Genomic DNA, 20,386 nt, shown 5'->3' on the forward strand with positions numbered 1-20,386 from the left:
CGTGTGAGGTGGAGATTCCAGTCCCAGTGATGGTTGAGGCTGAGATCCACCACACCTTTGGCTTAAATAGTTTCCATTGTTGCTCTTCTATATGGCCTCTATGGCTATGGGGTCCTTTTACCTGGACCCAGTTTGTTGAATATACAGCTTTCTTTGTATGGTACTTAAACATAGATAACTGCAGTCCTTTATATACAGTGGGGATGGAAAGTTTGGGCACCCCAGCTAAAAATTTGTATTAATGTGCATAAAGAAGCCAAGGAAAGATGGAAAAATCTCCAAAAGGCATCAAATTACAGATTAGACATTCTTATAATATGTCAACAAAAGTTAGATTTTATTTCCATCATTTACACTTTCAAAATAACAGAAAACAAAAAAATGGCGTCTGCAAAAGTCTGGGCACCCTGCAGAATTTATAGCATGCACTGCCCCCTTTGCCAAGCTGAGACCTGCCAGTGTCATGGATTGTTCTCAATCATCGTCTGGGAAGACCAGGTGATGTCAATCTCAAAGGTATTAAATGCCCCGACTCATCTGACCTTGCCCCAACAATCAGCACCATGGCTTCTTCTGAGCAGTTGTCTAGAAAACTGAAACTGAAAATAGTTGACGCTCACAAAGCTGGAGAAGGCTATAAGAAGATAGCAAAGCGTTTTCAGATGTCAATATCCTCTGTTCGGAATGTAATTAAGAAATGGCAGTCATCAGGAACAGTGGAAGTTAAAGCAAGATCTGGAAGACCAAGAAAAATATCAGACAGAACAGCTCGCAGGATTGTGAGAAAAACAATTCAAAACCCACGTTTGACGGCACGATCCCTCCAGAAAGATCTGGCAGACACTGGAGTTGTGGTCACTATTCCACTATAAAGAGATACTTGTACAAATATGGTCTTCATGGAAGAGTCATCAGAAGAAAACCTCTTCTACGTCCTCACCACAAAAATCATCGTTTGGACTTTGCAAATGAACATATAGACAAGCCTGATGCATTTTGGAAACAATTTCTGTGGACCGATGAGGTTAAAATGGAACTTTTTGGCCGGAATGAGCAAAGGTACGTTTGGAGAAGAAGGGGCACAGAATTTAATGAAAAGAACCTCTGTCCAACTGTGAAGCATGGGGTTGGATCAATCATGCATTGGGGTTGTGTTGCAGCCAGTGGCACAGGGAACATCTCACGAGTAGAAGGAAAAATGGATTCAATAAAATTTCAGCAAATTTTGGATGGTAACTTGATGCCATCTGTGAAAAAGCTGAAGTTAAAGAGAGGATGGCTTCTACAAATGGATAATGATCCTAAACACACCTGGAAATCCACGGGGGATTACATCAAGAGGTGTAAACTGAAGGTTTTGCCATGGCCTTTACAATCTCCTGACCTCAACATCATTGAAAATCTATGGATAGACCTTAAAAGAGCCGTGCGTGACAGACAGCCCAGAAATCTCAAAGAACTGGAAGACTTTTGTAAGGAAGAATGGGCAAAGATACCTCAAACAAGAATTGAAAGACTCTTGGCTGGCTACAAAAAGCGTTTACAAGCTGTGATACTTGCCAAAGGGGCAGTACAAGATATTAACTCTGCAGGGGGCCCAAACTTTTGCAGACGCCATTTTTTTGTTTTCTGTTATTTTGAAAGTGTAAATGATGGAAATAAAATCTAACTTTTGTTGACATATTATAAGAATGTCTAATCTGTAATTTGATGCCTTTTGGAGATTTTTCCATCTTTCCTTGGCTTCTTTATGCACATTAATACACATTTTTAGCTGGGGTGCCCAAACTTTCCATCCCCACTGTACACCCTATACAGACCGGCCAGATATTTCTGTATATCGGTGTATATGAGGGTATATGTGGGGTGTTTCGTTTTTTTGTGCTGTGTCTGCAATTGTAGTTGAACCATTATCAGGTCTTACAGGCCTTTCAGCCAAAATCTTTACATGAATAAAAATTGACAATTGGTCTTTTAGATACTTTTTCTATTTTTTTCTGCCGTTAAAGTCCCCAGGGGATCATCACGTACCTTTTAGGTCTTTCTATGGATTCTATAACATACACTGCATTACATGGGTTGTAGGTCATATGTTGTCTGGTTGGAGACTTTTCCCGGAGACTTTAGATGTCATCTCCTGGCTGACATTCTGTCCCTTCCATATCTGCAGATTATCAGAGATGGAACAGGGGGGAGACAATAGAGATCCTAAAGTGGGGGCTTTACTCCTTGGCAGCCCTTGTATAGAATATCAGATGATTGCCAGGATAGAGAACGGCGGAGTTCTTCTTCATCATTCTCCCCATTTCCTGCTCTTCACCTGAAGAACGGATTCCACAAGTCACACGTGTCTGGACTTGGCTTCTGTTTAGATACATTGTGTTTCCTATCACTTCATAATCTGTTCCTTGTTCTATCAGAGGAGTTCTTCCTCCCCCTGTGTACTGCCCACTGCGGGTAGCCTCCTCTTTAGTCCTTCCTGTATAGTTACACACTCAGAATTAAAGTGGTTGGAAACCTCCGAACTGAAAAATGAACAAAGTATATCCTTCTACAGTGTGCACTGACCTCATGTCATAGCATGCGGTGTGCTTCTTATCTGCCCTCTCTTCACTCAGCTATCTGCATTAAGTACTTGTATAGCTGAGACTGTCATATGTTTTCTTATGATACCATAGAGAGGGGGTGTGTCCTTTCCCATCCACTCAGGTCTCATATTACACTCAGCTCTCATATTACATATGGAGGGTTTACATCCACTTTAATCAGATCATCAGCTGAGTAGATTCTTCTGGCACAAATTAATTCTCTCCCCCAGGACTGACTGGTTGGTATGTGCAGGGTAACAGCTGAAGGCTATCAATGTAGAATTCCCAGCACAGGATCTGTGATACGTTCTGATAAGCAGAACACCCGTTATGTGTCCCCCTCCGATGTCATACCCAAAAATCAGTCACCTTATCACTCCACTCCATCATAAGGACACTCCATCATAAGGAAATTGTACATTTACAGCACAGTTGTTACAATATTTTACAAACCGAAGCTAAATGTTGGTGATCTCTGTTCCATACCAAGTGCAGATAGTCTATGAATCCAAATCCAGTCCAACCAAATACATATATATATATACACACACATACACTATATTGCCGAAAGTATTGGGCCCTGGCCTTTCCACGAACATGACCTTTAATGGCCTCCCAGTCTTAGTCCGTTGGGTTCAATATTGAGTTGGCCCCGCCCTTTCCACGAACATGACCTTTAATGGCCTCCCAGTCTTAGTCCGTTGGGTTCAATATTGAGTTGGCCCCGCCCTTTCCACGCACATGACCTTTAATGGCCCCCCAGTCTTAGTCCGTTGGGTTCAAGATTGAGTTGGCCCCGCCCTTTCCACGCACATGACCTTTAATGGCCTCCCAGTCTTAGTCCGTAGGGTTGAATATTGAGTTGGCCCCGCCCTTCCCACGCACATGACCTTTAATGGCCCCCCAGTCTTAGTCCGTAGGGTTCAATATTGAGTTGGCCCCGCCCTTTCCACGCACATGACCTTTTATGGCCTCCCAGTCTTAGTCCGTAGGGTTGAATATTGAGTTGGCCCCGCCCTTCCCACGCACATAAACTTTAATGGCCCCCCAGTCTTAGTCCGTAGGGTTCAATATTGAGTTGGCCCCGCCCTTTGCAGCTATAACAGCTTCAACTCTTCTGGGAAGGCCGTCCACAAGGTTTAGGAGGGTGTCTATGGGAAGGTTGGACCATTCTTCCAGAAGCACATTTGTCAGGTCAGGCACTGATGTCGGGGGAGGAGGCCTGGATCGCAGTCTCCGCTCTAATTCATCCCAAAGGTGTTCTATGGGGTTGAGGTCATGACTCTGTGCAGGACAGTCATGTTCCTCCACCCCAACTGGCTCCTCCATGTCTTTATGGACCTTGCTTTGTGCACTGGTGCGCAGTCATGTTGGAACAGGAAGGGGCCATCCCCAAACTCCTCCCACAAAGTTGGGAGCATGAAATTGTCCAAAATGTTGCCTTAAGAGTTCCCTTCACTGGAACTAGGGGGCCAAGTCCAACCCCTGAAATACAACCCCACACCATAATCCCCCCCTCCACCAAACTTTACACTTGGCACAATGCAGTCAGGCAAGTATCATTCTCCTGGCAACCGCCAAACCCAGACATGTCCATCGGATTGCCAGACAGAGAAGCGTGATTGGTCACTCCAGAGAATACGTCTCCCCTGCCCTAGAGTCCAGTGGCGGCGTGCTTTACAGCACGGCATCCAACGCTTTGCATTGCACTTGGTGATGGAAGGCTTGGATGCAGCTGCTCGGCCATGGAAACCCATTCCATGAAGCTCTCTACGCACTGTTGTCTTTGGTTCTCTTTGGTCTTTGCCATGGTGGAGAATTTGGAATCTGATGGTTTGATTGCTCCTGTGGACAGGTGTCTTTTATACAGGGAACACAATGAGATTAGCAGCACTCCCTTTAAGAGACTGCTTCTAATCTCAGCTTGTCACCTGTATGAGAGACACCTGGGAGCCAGAAATCCTGCTGAATGATAGGGGATCAAATCCTTCTTTCCCTCATGAACATGCAGATCCGTCATCATTTGTTAGATGCATTTCTGCTGAATTTGTTGTTGTATTCTGTCTCTCAGTGTTACACCGAACATTCCATTGTTAGACCGATCGTTTCTGTGTGAGGGGCGAACATTCCATTGTTAGACCGATCGTTTCTGTGTGAGGGGCGAACATTCCATTGTTAGACCGATCATTTCTGTGTGATGGGCGAACATTCAGCATCAGCCGGGGAGCGAATACACATTTCCTTCACTGTATATCCGGAGATTCCCCTCTAGGGATGTTATGTTACTTTTCCACAAATGGGAATAATTCCTCATATTCATCTGGAAATATTATATCCTGTGTCTGTATTTGTCTCTGCAGGTTGGATGGATGTGATCTGACTTCCTCCTGCTGTGATGATCTCCACTCCATTCTCATCACTAACCCATCTCTAAGAATACTGGATTTATCAAAGAATGATCTGCAGGACTCCGGAATAAAACGTCTGTGTGAGGGACTCCGACATCCTGGCTGTACTCTGCAGGAGCTGAAGTGAGTCCTTGTCTGCCATAAAAAGTCCCCAGGCTTCCTCTGTCTTGACTGTGGGCAGTGAGTGCCCATCCCCCCTCTCTGCTCCTGGTGGGGGTTCTGTTCAGGTATGAAGGTGGTATCCTATGGATATGACCCCATCCAGACTTATCCCCTTCCTGACCTGGCCAATTTCTGCTATTCTGCACTGTGCTTCTTTAACTGGTAATGCAGCGCTGCACCCAAATAAAATTTATATAATTTTTTTCCACACAAATAGAGCTTTCTTTTGGTGGTATTTGATCACCACTGGGGGTCTTATTTTTTGTGATATAAATGAAAAAAGACCAGAAATTTTGAAAAAAATGATATTTTCTACTAAAAATATTCAATAAACTCAAAGTTTGTCCTAAATTTGAGCCAAAATGTATTCTGCTCCATGTCTTTGGCAAAAAAAAAAATCAAAATACGTGTAAATTAATTGGTTTGTGTGAAAGCTATAGAGTTTACAAACTATGGGATATACAGCGGGGAAAATATTAATTTGATCCCCCATATTGTGAAAGTTTTCCCTCTTACACAGAAATGAGGGGTCTATAATGTCTATCATAGGTGTATTTTAGATGACCGAGACAGAATATCAACCAAAAATCCAGAAACAACACCATACAAATGTTAGAAATGGAGTGGCAGTTCAGTGAGTAAAATAAGTATTTGATCCCCGAACAAAACATGACTTAGTAGTTGGTGGAGGAACCCTTGTTGGCGAGCACAGAGGTGAGACGTTCCTTGTAGTTGGTGGAGGAACCCTTGTTGGCGAGCACAGAGGTAAGGCGTTCCTTGTAGTTGGTGGAGGAACCCTTGTTGGCGAGCACAGAGGTCAGACGTTTCTTGTAGATGGTGGAGGAACCCTTGTTGGCAAGTGCAGAGGTGAGACGTCTCTTGTAGTTGGTTGAGGAACCCTTGTTGGTGAGCGGAGAGGTGAGATGTCTCTTGTAGTTGGTGGAGGAACCCTTGTTGGCGAGCACAGAGGTGAGACGTCTCTTGTAGTTGGTGGAGGAACCCTTGTTGGTGAGCACAGAGGTGAGACGTTCCTTGTAGTTGGTGGAGGAACCCTTGTTGGTGAGCACAGAGGTGAGACGTTCCTTGTAGTTGGTGGAGGAGCCCTTGTTGGCGAGCACAGAGGTGAGACGTTCCTTGTAGTTGGTGGAGGAACCCTTGTTGGCGAGCACACAGGTGAGACGTCTCTTGTAGTTGGTGGAGGAACCCTTGTTGGAGAGCACAGAGGTGAGACGTGTCTTATAGTTGGTGGAGGAACCCTTGTTGGCGAGCACAGAGGTAAGATTTTTCTTGTACTTGGTGGAGGAACCCTTGTTGGTGAGCACAGAGGTGAGACGTTTCTTGTAGTTGTTGTAGGAACCCTTGTTGGCGAGCACAGAAGTGAGACGTTCCTTGTAGTTGGTGGAGGAACCCTTGTTGGCAAGCACAGAGGTGAGACGTTTCTTGTAGTTGGTGGAGGAACCCTTGTTGGCGAGCACAGAAGTGAGACGTTCCTTGTAGTTGGTGGAGGAACCCTTGTTGGTGAGCACAGAGGTGAGACGTCTCTTGTAGTTGGTGGAGGAACCCTTGTTGGTGAGCACAGAGGTGAGACGTTTCTTGTACTTGGTGGAGGAACCCTTGTTGGTGAGCACAGAGGTGAGACGTTCCTTGTAGTTGGTGGAGGAACCCTTGTTGGAGAGCACAGAGGTGAGACATTCCTTGTAGTTGGTGGAGGAACCCTTGTTGGTGAGCACAGAGGTAAGATGTTCCTTGTAGTTGGTGGAGGAACCCTTGTTGGAGAGCACAGACGTAAGATGTTTCTTGTAGTTGGTTCCCAGGTTTGCACACATCTCAGGAGGCATTTTGGTCACTTCTTTACAGATCTTCTCTAAATCCTTAAGGTTTCTTGGATGTCGCTTGGCAACTCAAACTTTCAGCTCCCTCCATACATTTTCTATAGGATCAGGGTCTGGAGACTAGCTAGGCCACTCCATGACCTTAATGTGCTTCTTGAGCCATTCCTTTGTTGCCTTGGCCGTGTGTTTTGAGTCATTGTTATACTGGAAGACCCATCCACCACCCATTTTCAGTGTTCTGGCTGAGGGAAGAAGGGTCTCATCTTATTACAATACATGGCCCAGTCCATTGGCCCCTCAATGAGGCAAAGTCAGTCTGTACTTTTAGCAGAGAAACAGCCCCAAAGCATAATGTTTCCACCTCCATGCTTGACTGTAGGGATGGTGTTCTTAGGGTCATATTCAGCATATTTCTTCCTCCAAACATGGTGAGTCGAGTTAATGCCAAAAAGCTCAATTTTGGTCTCGTGACCACAGCACTTTCTCCCAATCCTTAACTGAATCATTTAGATGTTCATTGGCAAGCTTTAGACAGGCCTGTACATGTGCCTTCTTCAGGAGGGGGGGGGGGGGGCCTACAGGATTTCATCCATAGTGGTGTATTGTGTTACCAATGGTTTGTTCAATGACTATGGTTCCAACTGCCTTGAGATCATTCACAAGCTCCTCCCATGTAGTTTTGGGCTGATCCCTCATTTTTCTCATGATCATCCTTACCCAATGAGGCAAAATCTTCCATGAAGCTCCAGACCGAGGGCGATTGATGGTTATTTTGTATTTCTTCCATTTGCGAATAAACGCTCCAACAGTTGTCTCCTTCTCACCAAGCTTCTTGCTGATGGTCTTGTAGCCCATTCCAGCCTTGTGCAGGTCTACAATCTTGTCCCTGACATCCATTCACAGCTCTTTGGTCTTGCCCATGGTGATGCCTAGTAATGGGCCAAAAAACCCTGTTCGGTTCGCGGTCAAACATTCAAACCTACAAAATGTTCGACCGTGAACTTGGAACACAAACAATATACAGAGCGGTATCTTCCTGCATCCGAGTATGTGGTAAGATACGGCTCAGCGACTACAATCCGGCGGGAGTTCTATGATGAAGTCACACGGTATGTTAGTAGTCAGACATTCATTCATGTTTCATCAGTGTTCATCATGTTTCATTCATGTACATAAGTGGTTCATATAGTGAGCTCAGTGTAGTCATTCCGCCTGAGGTCATCACAGAGGACAAGGGGGCGCTCTTTACGTCTGGAGGAAAAGAAATGTCATCTCCAAACACGGAAAGGTTTCTTCACAGTAAGAGCTGTGAGAATGTGGATTAGACTCCCTCCAGAGTTGGTTGTGGCCACCTCAGTGGATTGCTGTAGGAAAGTCCTGGATCCTTTCTTGGATACACAGAATATAACTGGATATAACATTTATAGGGAACGTTGATCCAGGGAATATCCGGGTGCCTCTCGGGGGGTCAGGAAGGAATTTTTTTCTCATGCAAGAGCAAATCGGATCGTGCTTTCCTGGGTTTTTTGTCTTCCTCTGGATCAACTGTGGGTGTAGGATTATAACTTTTTTTTTTCTATGGTTGAACTGGATGGACTTTTGTCTTTTTTCAGCCAGACTAACTATGTAACTATGTTTCAGCTGTTAGTGGGGTTCCTCGCTGACAGCTGAATGTAAAAAGAATTGGTGGCACTGCCCAACAATTAAATTTTTTTTTAACAAACAGCATGGGGTCACCTCTCCCATCTATACCAAACTGTTTGGGTTTGGTTTGGATTTTGAGGGGAACCCCCACGGCAAAATTTTTAAAAAAAATATGGTGTGGCCTCCCCCTCCCAAATCCATACCAGACCCTTATCCGAGCATGCAGCCTGGCAGGTCAGGAAAGGGGGACGACGACAAGCGAGCTCCCCCCTCCTGAACCATACCAGATGCCCTCAATATGGGGGTGCTCTTTGGGCCAGGGGGCTTACCCCCCAAAGCACCTTGTCCCTATGTTGATGGGGACAAGGGCTCTTTCCCACAACTCTGGGCGGTGGTTGTGCGGGTCTGCGGGCGGGGGGGTTATCGGATCATGGAAGCCTTCTTTAACAAGGGGGCCCCCAGATCCATGGCCCTCCATGTGAATGAGTATGCGGTACATGGTACCATTACCCGTTCACAAAAAAAGTGCAGTGTAAAAAATGACAGGAAATAGTCTTTGACAAGTCCTTTATTAAAACCAAAAATGTTAAAAACATGTCCCGGAACAATGACTGACAGATGCTGTTGACAGACGTATTCTTCAATTTCTCTTATCATTAACGTATTTCATGTACTTGCAATCTGCTTTTCTTCTGTTTTTTCTCTTCATTATTATGATATCTTTTTCTGAATTGTACTTTTCCAAAGTGCCTTGTTTTTGCTGTTAATATTTGAAAATGTGCTGTTATTTTATTGTCTACTTATACTCAATAAAATCGTTTGTAAACAAAAAAAACATGTCCCCCAAAGTAGATCCAATGTCAATCACGATGCCTGCGGCCGCTAACCGACAAGAGAATATAAAAAACTGCTGTACCCACCCTGCCCTCTTGTGACTTCATCCTGTGCTGTGATTGGCCAAAGCATTGACCAATCACAGTGCACTGTCAGGGCACAGTGCATTGACCAATCCCAATGCACTGTCAGGGCACAGTGCATTGTGGGGTGTGGCAGGCGAACACACGAACGGTCTATGTTTGAGTCACACTTAGGTTCCACTCGAACATGGAGCCCAACACTAGTGATGCCCAAGAAAGAGATTCTGTGGACGGGTGTCTTACACATAACGAGTTGTTGTTAGGAGCGCCTTCTTCCATTGACAGGACTGATCTGTGTACCACATGAGCACAGAGCCAGTCTGTGGGAGCCAGAATCAGTGTTGGTTGGTAGGGGATCAAATACTGATTTTACTCACTCAACTGCAACTCCATTTATAACATTTGTATCATGTGATTTTTCTGGATTTTTGGTTGATATTCTGTCTCTATCATGTAAAATACATCTATGATAAAAATTATACACCCTTCATTTCTGTGTAAGTGGGCGAACCTACACAATCTGCAGGGAACCAAATCAGTATTTTCCCCACTGTATACTGGAATTTAAGCAGCTTTTACTTTCTGACTGCCTGTCACATTTCTTGAGGTGCTATAATGCCAAGGCCAGTACAACCCCCCCAAATGAACACTTTTCAGAGAGTGGAAACCCTGAACTATTTGCTGAGAGGCATGTTGAGTCCATGGAAGATTTTATTTTTTTTCCACAAGTTTTTGGAAAATGACAAAAAAAAGTTTTTTTTTCAAAAAGTTGTACTTTAAAGGCTTTATTGCTCACATATTATTATTATATTATTATACAGGATTTATGGCGCCAACAGTTTGCTCAGCGCTTTACAATATAACGGGAGACAATACAGCAACAATACAGTTCAATACAAGAGGGATAGGAGGGCCTAATCCTGGGAGCTTGCAATCTAGGACATGTGATGGGTATATGTGGAGTTACTCCCCAAAACACTTTCTGCTACTTCTCCCGAGTATGGGGGTACCACATGTGAGAGACGTTTTGGCAGTCTAGCCACATATAGGACTCCAAAATCTAATAAGCACCTTCAGGCTTTTAAAGAGCATATTTCCTCATTACACTTCCTGACTACCTATTACAGTTTCGGAGGCCCTGAAATGCCAGGATAGCACCAACCCCCCCCCCCCCAAAAAAAAGACCCCTTTTTGGAAAGCAGACACCCCAAGGAATTTATTAAGAGGCATGGTGAGTATTTTGCAGATCTCATTTGTTGGCACAAGTTTGTGGAAAATGAAGAGCGAAAACGAAAATGTATTAAAAATAATTTTTCAAGGCCTTGTTGGCGATACCTCACATGCATGGTGCAACCATTGCTTACATACCGAAACGGGACAGACAGTTGCATTCGCCTTTGCACATGAGAATGCGTGCTTTGTTTTATTATTATTTATTTTGATTTTTTAAAATTTTTTACACTGTCCCTTTCATTTTTTGTTATCATGTTTATTGTTATCACAGGGAATGTAAGTATCCCCTGTGATAGCAAATATGCAGTGACAGGTATTCGGCTGAGAAATCTGGGGTCTTTTAGACTCTAGATCTCTCCTCTTCCCTCAGAGTATCTGATCTCACCAAGATCGCTGTGATCAGATGCTTTCCTAATTTTAAAGTGGCGCTGTTTATATCCGGCGAAGCCGAATTTATTAAATGCTCGTAGCTTCTGGTTTCTTAGACCATAGATATGATTAGAGCTGTTCTGGTCTCCAATCAGCTGTATGGTCAGGTGGTGAAAATGCCAGCTGCATTCTCAGGTTTCCCGATGGAACAGGACATCCTGAGAAAGCCTTTGAAGGGGGGTGGCATCCCCTCCCACTGCTTGTAAAAGAAATCCTGCAGCTAATTAGCCACTAGGATTACTTTTTAAAAAAACAATACCAGGTTGATGGCATCCATCACCAGGCATCATCCCGGTATAGCCACTTAAATTCCAGAGACATACCAGTACACCACTGGTCCTTGTTGGGCATATCTACTATGTTTTTTTAATGCAGCCTGTGGGCTGACTGAAAAAAACAGAAGAAATCTCCAACTGAAAAAGTGTGTAGTATGCCCACCATTAGAATATACCACCCTTTATCCAACCACTTCTAATGCTGGTCATACACGAAATATTCTTTATTTTTGTTCAGCCAAAAGAACAGATTCCTCCATTCACATCGATTGAAAAAATTAAAAAATATATGCAGAAGCATAGGAGCGATCCACCCACTTACCATCCTAGTCCCCCATGCTTGGGCATATATGTTCTTTTTTTTTAACTGCGGATGATAAATCTCCTCCAGCAGTGCTGCATGCACTGATGTATATTCTGAGAGCAAGTTCCCCCGTTGCTGTCAGAATAAACAGATCTGTGCTGCAGCTGAATGGCAACTTTTTTCAACTTTTTTTTATTGAAACCTGTGCTGGAAATATGAAAAATATATATGCCAAGCATATTGAATTCAAGTGTAGTACCGTGATAGGTGGCCACCTGTGCAATAAGTCCATCTGTGACATTTCCTGGCTACTAAATATTCCACGCTCAACTGTTAGTGGGATTATAACAAAGTGGAAGCCACTGGGAACAATAGCCACTCAGCCACCAAGTGGTAGGCTACGTCACATGACAGGGCAGGGTCAGCGCATGCTGAAGCGCACAGTGCGCAGAAGTTGCCAACTGTCTGCAGAGTCAATAGTTAAAGACCTCCAAACTTGGTGTGGCCTTCAGATGAGCCCAATAACAATGCGTAGAGAGCTTCATGGAATGGGTTTCCATGGCCGAGCAGCTGCATCCAAGCCTTCCATCAGCAAGTGCAATGCAAAGCGTCGGATGCTGTGGTGTAAAGCACGCCGCCACTGGACTCTAGAGCGATGGAGATGTGTTCTCTGGAGTGATCAATCACGTTTTCTCTGTCTGGCAATCCCATGGACGTGTCTGGGTTTGGCGATTGCCGGAAGAATGGTACTTACCTGACTGCATTGTGCCAAGTGTAAAGTTTGGTGGACGGGGGATTATGGTGTGGGGTTGTTTTTCAGAGGTTGCGCTTGGCCCCCTAGTTCCAGTGAAGTGAATTCTTAAGGCGTCAGCATACCAAGACATTTTGGACAATTTCATGTTCCCAACTTTGAGGGAAGAGTTTGGGGATGGCCCCTTCCTGTTCCAACATGACTGCCCACCAGTGCACAAAGCAAGGTCCATAAAGACATGGAGGAGCCAGTTTGGGGTGGAGGAACTTGACTGTCCTGCACAGAGTCCTGACCTCAACCCCATAGAACACCTTTGGGATGAATTAGAGCGGAGACTGCGAGCCAGGCCTCCTCCCCCGACATCAGTGCCTGACCTGACAAATGTGCTTCTGGAAGAATGGTCCAACCTTCCCATAGACACCCTCCTAAACCTTGTGGACGGCCTTCCCAGAAGAGTTGAAGCTGTTATAGCTGCAAAGGGCGGGGCCAACTCAATATTGAACCCTACGGACTAAGACTGGGGGGGCCATTAAAGGTCATGTGTGTGGAAAGGGCGGGGCCAACTCAATATTGAACCCTACGGACTAAGACTGGGAGGCCATTAAAGGTCATGTGTGTGGAAAGGGCGGGGCCAACTCAATATTGAACCCTACGGACTAAGACTGGGAGACCACGAAAGGTCATGTGTGTGGAAAGGGCGGGGCCAACTCAATATTGAATCATACGGACTTTGACTGGGAGGCCACAAAAGGTCATGTGTGTGGAAAGGGCGGGGCCAACTCAATATTGAATCATACGGACTTTGACTGGGAGGCCACGAAAGGTCATGTGCGTGGAAAGGCAGGCGGCCCAATACTTTTGGCAATATAGTGTATATTCTTTTTTTTAATTGCAGATGGTAACTGCTTCTTAATTTCACAAACCCCCAAATCCTTTCCTTTATCTATCAATTTCCAAGACACTGTTTGAGACACTGTGCGGGGTCCTGCTTAATAACCGAGTACAAAGTGAACACTGAGCGGTCACAGCGCCCCCTCTTCATACTGTGTACACAGAAGAACTACAACAGCTTCACCTTTATCAGCTTCTCTAATTACAAGATCTTTCCTTTCTGTATATCAGTATATTCACCTCTAGTGATGTTATGTTACTTTTCCACAAATGGGAATAATTCCTCATATTTCCTCAGGCTCCACCTCCACCACATCTCCAAAATACGTTCGTTCCTAACCCCGGAAACTACTAAACAACTCGTTCACTCCCTCATTATCTCACGTCTTGACTACTGCAACTCCCTCCTCACCGGCCTCCCTCATCACAGACTATCCCCGCTTCAGTCTATCCTTAACTCAGCGGCCAGACTCATCCACCTTACCAACCACTCCGCTTCTGCCACCCCCCTCTGCCAATCCCTCCACTGGCCTCCATTCAGTGTCCTCCACCCCCCTCTGCCAATCCCTCCACTGGCCTCCATTCAGTGTCCTCCACCCCCCTCTGCCAATCCCTCCACTGGCCTCCATTCAGTGTCCTCCACCCCCCTCTGCCAATCCCTCCACTGGCCTCCATTCAGTGTCCTCCACCCCCCTCTGCCAATCCCTCCACTGGCCTCCATTCAGTGTCCTCCACCCCCCTCTGCCAATCCCTCCACTGGCCTCCATTCAGTGTCCTCCACCCCTCTCTGGCATGCCCTTCACTGGCTCCCGATTGCCCATCGCATCAAATTCAAACTACTATCCAAATACGACCCAACCCATATTCTTCGCTCCTCACAGGACCTCCTACTTTCTAGCGCCCTGGTCTCCACCTCCCATGCCCGACTGCAGGACTTCTCCAGGACTTCCCCCATCCTCTGGAACTCTCTACCCCAATCCATCAGACTATCACCTTCCCTCCTCACCTTTAGGCGCACCCTGAAAACCTATCTCTTCAGGGAAGCCTACCCCACCCTCACCTAACAGCCGATCTCCTCCACTCCTCCTACCACTCCATCCCCCACAGTCACTTCCTCATATACCACTATCCTCTCCCTCCTAGATTGTAAGCTCCCAGGATCAGGGCCCTCGATCCCCTCGTGTATTGTATTGTTACTGTATTGTTTCATGTACTGTTCCCCACTATAATGTACAGCGCTGAGCAAACCTTCTGCCGCCATATAAATCCTGTATAATAATAATATTTATCTGGAAATATTATATCCTGTGTCTGTATTTGTCTCTGCAGGTTGGAAAAATGCGGTGTGACTTCCTCCTGCTGTGAGGATCTCCTCTCCATTCTCATCACTAACCCATCTCTAAGAATACTGGATTTATCAGATAATAATCTGCAGGACTCCGGAATAAGACGTCTGTGTGAGGGACTCCGACATCCTGGCTGTACTCTGCAGGAGCTGAAGTGAGTCCTTGTCTGCCATACAAAGTCCCCAGGCTTCCTGTCCTTGCTGTGGGCAGTGAGTGCCCATCCCCCCTCTCTGCTCCTGGTGGGGGTTCTGTTCAGGTATGAAGGTGGCATCCTATGGACATAACCCCTCCGGAGTCCCTCCACAACCACATATTATACTATGTTATTATTATTATACAGGATTTATGATGCCAACAGTTTGCTCAGCGCTGTACAATATAATGGGAGACAGTACAGTAACAATACGATTCAATACATGAGGGGTTCGAGGGCCCTGATCCTGGGAGCTTACAATCTAGGAGGGAGGGGAGAGTGGTACAGGAGGAAATATCTGTGGGGGATGGAGTGGTAGGAAGAGTGGAGGAGATCGGTAATTAGCAGCTGGCTTCATCTTCTGTTGGCTTCATCTTCTGTTGGCTTCATCTTCTTGTATTTTGTTCCTTTCTGTTTGGTTTCCTCATTACAAACAATTTCTCCATAAAATGAGTAGAGCTCTCCTCTGGTGAGGATCGTCCTCCTTATATTCTCCATCTGGAGGGTTTGGACAATTTTTGAATTCCAGGTTTTCTGGGTGAAATCAACAATAAAGTGGACTTTGTGTGTCATGTGTGTCATGTGTGTCTGTGCTATGAATTCTATCTGCAGATGTGTGACTTCACCAAAGACTTCTGGATCATCTCCTGACCAAGTCCCCCCTGAGTCCCCCTATGTCAGGCCTTGTCTGCTCCTGTTCAGTATCTGCTCATCATTTCTCTGTGTGATCTCAGTAATGATATGGGAGACATTCTACTCCAGAGACAAGCTTCCTACAGAGTGAATGGACTGCTGGAGAGATTTACACCCCTCCCCCTTCCATGGATCATCAGAAGGGGATTTACTGACTTTTCTCACCTTGATGATGGGACCCCATTATCTTCTTCCTTCTTTCTTTTCTATGAGTTGTATGATGACCATACCCTAAGAGTTGTTGGTTCTTTCCCTAATATACTCTCATGTGTCTGTATTTGTCTCTGCAGGTTGGTTGGATGTGATCTGACTTCCTCCTGCTGTGATGATCTCCGCTCCATTCTCATCACTAACCCATCCCTCACCAGCCTGGATTTATCAAAGAATGATCTCCAAGACTCTGGAATGAGACATCTGTGTGAGGGACTCCGACATCCTGGCTGTACTCTGCAGGAGCTGAGGTGAGAATTCTACTATAAATGATCTCATATTCTGCAGGACTCTGATATATATCTTCAATGTGAGGGACTCCAAGATCCAGGAGATGAGGGGAGAATTCTACTATAAATGATCTCATATTCTGCAGGACTCTGATATATATCTTCAATGTGAGGGACTCCAAGATCCAGGAGATGAGGGGAGAATTCTACTATAAATGATCTCATATTCTGCAGGACTCTGATATATATCTTCAATGTGAGGGACTCCGAGATCCAGGAGATGAGGGGGGAATTCTACTATAAATGATCTCATATTCTGCAGGACTCTGATATATATCTTCAATGTGAGGGACTCCAAGATCCAGGAGATGAGGGGAGAATTCTACTATAAATGATCTCATATTCTGCAGGACTCTGATATATATCTTCAATGTGAGGGACTCCGAGATCCAGGAGATGAGGGGGGAATTCTACTATAAATGATCTCATATTCTGCAGGACTCTGATATATATCTTCTATGTGAGGGACTCCGAGATCCAGGAGATGAGGGGGGAATTCTACTATAAATGATCTCATATTCTGCAGGACTCTGATATATATCTTCTATGTGAGGGACTCCGAGATCCAGGAGATGAGGGGGGAATTCTACTATAAATGATCTCATATTCTGCAGGACTCTGATATATATCTTCTATGTGAGGGACTCCGAGATCCAGGAGATGAGGGGAGAATTCTGCTATGAATCATATTCAGAATACAACATCTGTGTGAGGGATCCAGACATTTTAGGGGGCCTGAGTGTCCTGAGGGGCCTGGGTGTCCAGGGGTAGATCAACCATTTGGGCACCTGGGTTAGCAGAGGGCCCCATGAGAGGCTCCTGATAAGTGCTTGGAGCCCCCACAACCAGCAGTCTGCACTTGGCTGGAGTTGGCAGCTGGATGCCTTCACACAGGACACCATACACAGTCTGGAGTTGGACTCTGGAGTTACCGAGCTGCAGAGATCCCCACCCCATGGAGGAGATAGGACCAATTGTCAGCCAACATTGTCCAGGGTGGAGGTGGAGACACAGAGACCTGGCAGTCCAGAGCTGTTAAGATACACAGTAAGAGCCGGTTCCTAGTCCTCCATGCGGCTATATTCCGTGTGGCCATGTCAGTGTGTGTGGGGGGTTGGTAGTCCCTGTCCCTCTTTGACACAGTAGGAGCCGGTTCCTAGTCCTCCATGTGGCTGTATTCCGTGTGACCGTGTCAGTGTGTGTGGTTGGTAGTCCCTGTCCCTCTTTGACACAGTAGGAGCCGGTTCCTAGTCCTCCATGTGGCTGTATTCCGTGTGACCGTGTCAGTGTGTGTGGTTGGTAGTCCCTGTCCCTCTTTGACACAGTAGGATCCGGTTCCTAGTCCTCCATGCGGCTATATTCTGTGTGACCGTGCCACTGTGTGTGGGGGGTTGGGAGTCCCTATCCCTCTTTGACACAGTAGGATCCGGTTCCTAGTCCTCCATGCGGCTATATTCCATGTGGCCGTGTCAGCGTGTATGAGGGGTTGGGAGTCCCTGTCCCTCTTTGACACAGGTTACCACTACCAGTAGGCAGCAGCTTACATACAGTGCCAGTCCCGGCTGCGACTCCTGCTGCAAACACCGGAGTCAGTGAGGTGACCATCCCATCCAATCATGCAGTGAACTGTGAAGTCCACAATCGTAAAATTCCCCCATAAGATGCTGTGAGGCCAGGTATACGAGGAAACCCCCAGGTCATATTAATCAATGATCATTTTATCTGCGACCACAGGCCCATCTCCATCCCATCACACCTTCCTACCACAGGCCCATCTCCATCCCATCACACCTTCCTACCACAGGTCCATGTCCATCCCATCACACCTTCCTACCACAGGTCCATCTCCATCCCATCACACCTTCCTACCACAGGCCCATCTCCATCCCATCACACCTTCCTACCACAGGTCCATGTCCATCCCATCACACCTTCCTACCACAGGCCCATCTCCATCCCATCACACCTTCCTACCACAGGTCCATCTCCATCCCATCACACCTTCCTACCACAGGTCCATCTCCATCCCATCACACCTTCCTACCACAGGCCCATCTCCATCCCATCACACCTTCCTACCACAGGTCCATCTCCATCCCATCACACCTTCCTACCACAGGCCCATCTCCATCCCATCACACCTTCCTACCACAGGTCCATCTCTATCCCATCACACCTTCCTACCACAGGTCCATCTCCATCCCATCACACCTTCCTACCACAGGCCCATCTCCATCCCATCACACCTTCCTTCCACAGGTCCATGTCCATCCCATCACACCTTCCTGCCAAAGGTCCATGTCCATCCCATCACACCTTCCTACCACAGGTCCATGTCCATCCCATCACACCTTCCTACCACAGGTCCATGTCCATCCCATCACACCTTCCTACCACAGGTCCATGTCCATCCCATCACACCTTCCTACCACAGGTCCATGTCCATCCCATCACACCTTCCTACCACAGGCCTATCTCCATCCCATCACACCTTCCTGCCACAGGTCCATGTCCATCCCATCACACCTTCCTACCACAGGCCCATCTCCATCCCATCACACCTTCCTACCACAGGCCCATCTCCATCCCATCACACCTTCCTACCACAAGGCCAGCCATGGAAACCCATTTACTGGTGCAATCGTCATAAGATTTCTTTGTGTACATCCAGCACATGAATGGCTAATGCTGCAGCTGCTGCACACGATAACTAGAATACATTGCATTGAGGATTGCACCAGTAAATGGGTTCCCTCTAGAGCAGAACTCCAGGAAAAAAAAAAATACTTTTGTCCCATGCAATGTGACTGTGCCGGCACTGCAGGGGTCAACTGTTTGTTTTGTCCAGGGGTGTACATGGAGCCTATACTCACCTGATCCTTTGATCCTCCTGAAAGTGGCGCTCACCCACGTCCAGTGGTGGACTGTTCCTGTCATCCTCACGTCTAGAGCTAGCCTATGGGCATTATGGCATCAGGAACACTCTTCCACACCGGTAGACCAGGGTTTCTCTACCAGGGTTCCTCCAGAGGTGGCCAGGGGTTCCTTGAGCAATCAGCAAGCTTTGCCTCTCAGGTAAGTTCCCAAGGACACCATAGATCTTTATAGCAATCTGTAAGGGGGAGTTCAACCCAATGACCACAAGTGTGAGGAGCGTTCTTACCTCTGACCATCACACTTATGTATCATGAATTGTAGATGTAGTCATTTTTAGCCGGGGTTCCCTGAGACCGGAAAGTTACGTCAAGGGTTCCTCTTGAGAAAGGCTGCAGCAGATGGTGGGGGGGGGGGGGGGGGCAGGAGCGGCAGGGACCGGTCTGTGCTGGGAGGATCAGTAGATAAGGTAAGTAGATCTCTGCTCTCATCACCCCTGGATGAAGGTGAGTAGTTATCTCATACAGCCACACTGCGCTCAACAAAAGAGATTTTGCCCAGAGTTCTACCTTAACCCCAAACAGCTTTGTGTTTACCGGCTGGGCCTGGAGGTACAAAGGTGTGATGGCAAAAAAACTGCGCTAAGTGCACATAAATCTTCACAGCATAGAAATACCATCTCCTCCTCCTATGTATGCACCAAAAACTGCGCCGTGTACATCCATATCATCCAGTAGTGTTGGGGTGAGTGTTCGAGTCGAACCTAACATGGGCCATTCATGTATTCACTGAACACACGAACGGTACAGGCATTCCGTGGACTGTTCTCCCACTGCGCCCCACAATGCACTGCACCCTGACAGTGCATTGTGATTGGTCAAAGCAATGCAGCTCATGTGCAATGCTTTGGCCAATCACAGCACAGGATGACGTCACAAGGGGCTATGACATGACAGTGTGACAGTCTTTAAGAACTGTCACCGGGTCACAGCTGTCAGATGGCGGGAGCCGACGTTGTGAGCGGAGCGCTTTTTTAAAAATAGTTTTGGGTAGCGGCAGCGGCGGGCGTCGTGATTGGCGTTGGATCCACTGCGGGGGACAGCTTTTGTTATTATCTTTAATAAAGGATTTGTCAGAGAATGTCTCCTGTCATTTTTACACTACACTGTTTTTGTGAATGGGTAGCGGTACCATGTACCACATACTCATTCACATGGGGTGGGCTGGGGTCTGGGGGCCCCCTAGTTAAAGGGGCTTCCAGATTCTGATAAGTCTCCCCCCCACAAATACAGCCCAGGGTTGTGCAGAAGAGGCCCTTGTCCCCATCAACATGGGGACAAGGTGCT

The 20,386-nt window shown here is 46.5% G+C and overlaps 1 protein-coding gene across 1 annotated transcript in view; it reads left to right on the forward strand.

Moving 5' to 3' along the window:
• Positions 1-20,386, forward strand: part of LOC149436408 (NACHT, LRR and PYD domains-containing protein 3-like) — an 83,003-nt gene that overhangs the window by 50,047 nt on the left and 12,570 nt on the right. The window contains exons 9-11 of the mRNA XM_089661647.1: positions 4,949-5,119; positions 14,764-14,934; positions 15,957-16,127. Coding sequence (XP_089517773.1) covers positions 4,949-5,119; positions 14,764-14,934; positions 15,957-16,127 — 513 coding nt within the window. The remainder of the gene's footprint in view (positions 1-4,948; positions 5,120-14,763; positions 14,935-15,956; positions 16,128-20,386) is intronic.

This window comes from Staurois parvus, unplaced genomic scaffold, assembly GCF_062004578.1.
Source record: "Staurois parvus isolate SC_StPar_1 unplaced genomic scaffold, SC_StPar_1.0 ptg001358l, whole genome shotgun sequence".
Lineage (NCBI taxonomy): Eukaryota > Metazoa > Chordata > Amphibia > Anura > Ranidae > Staurois > Staurois parvus.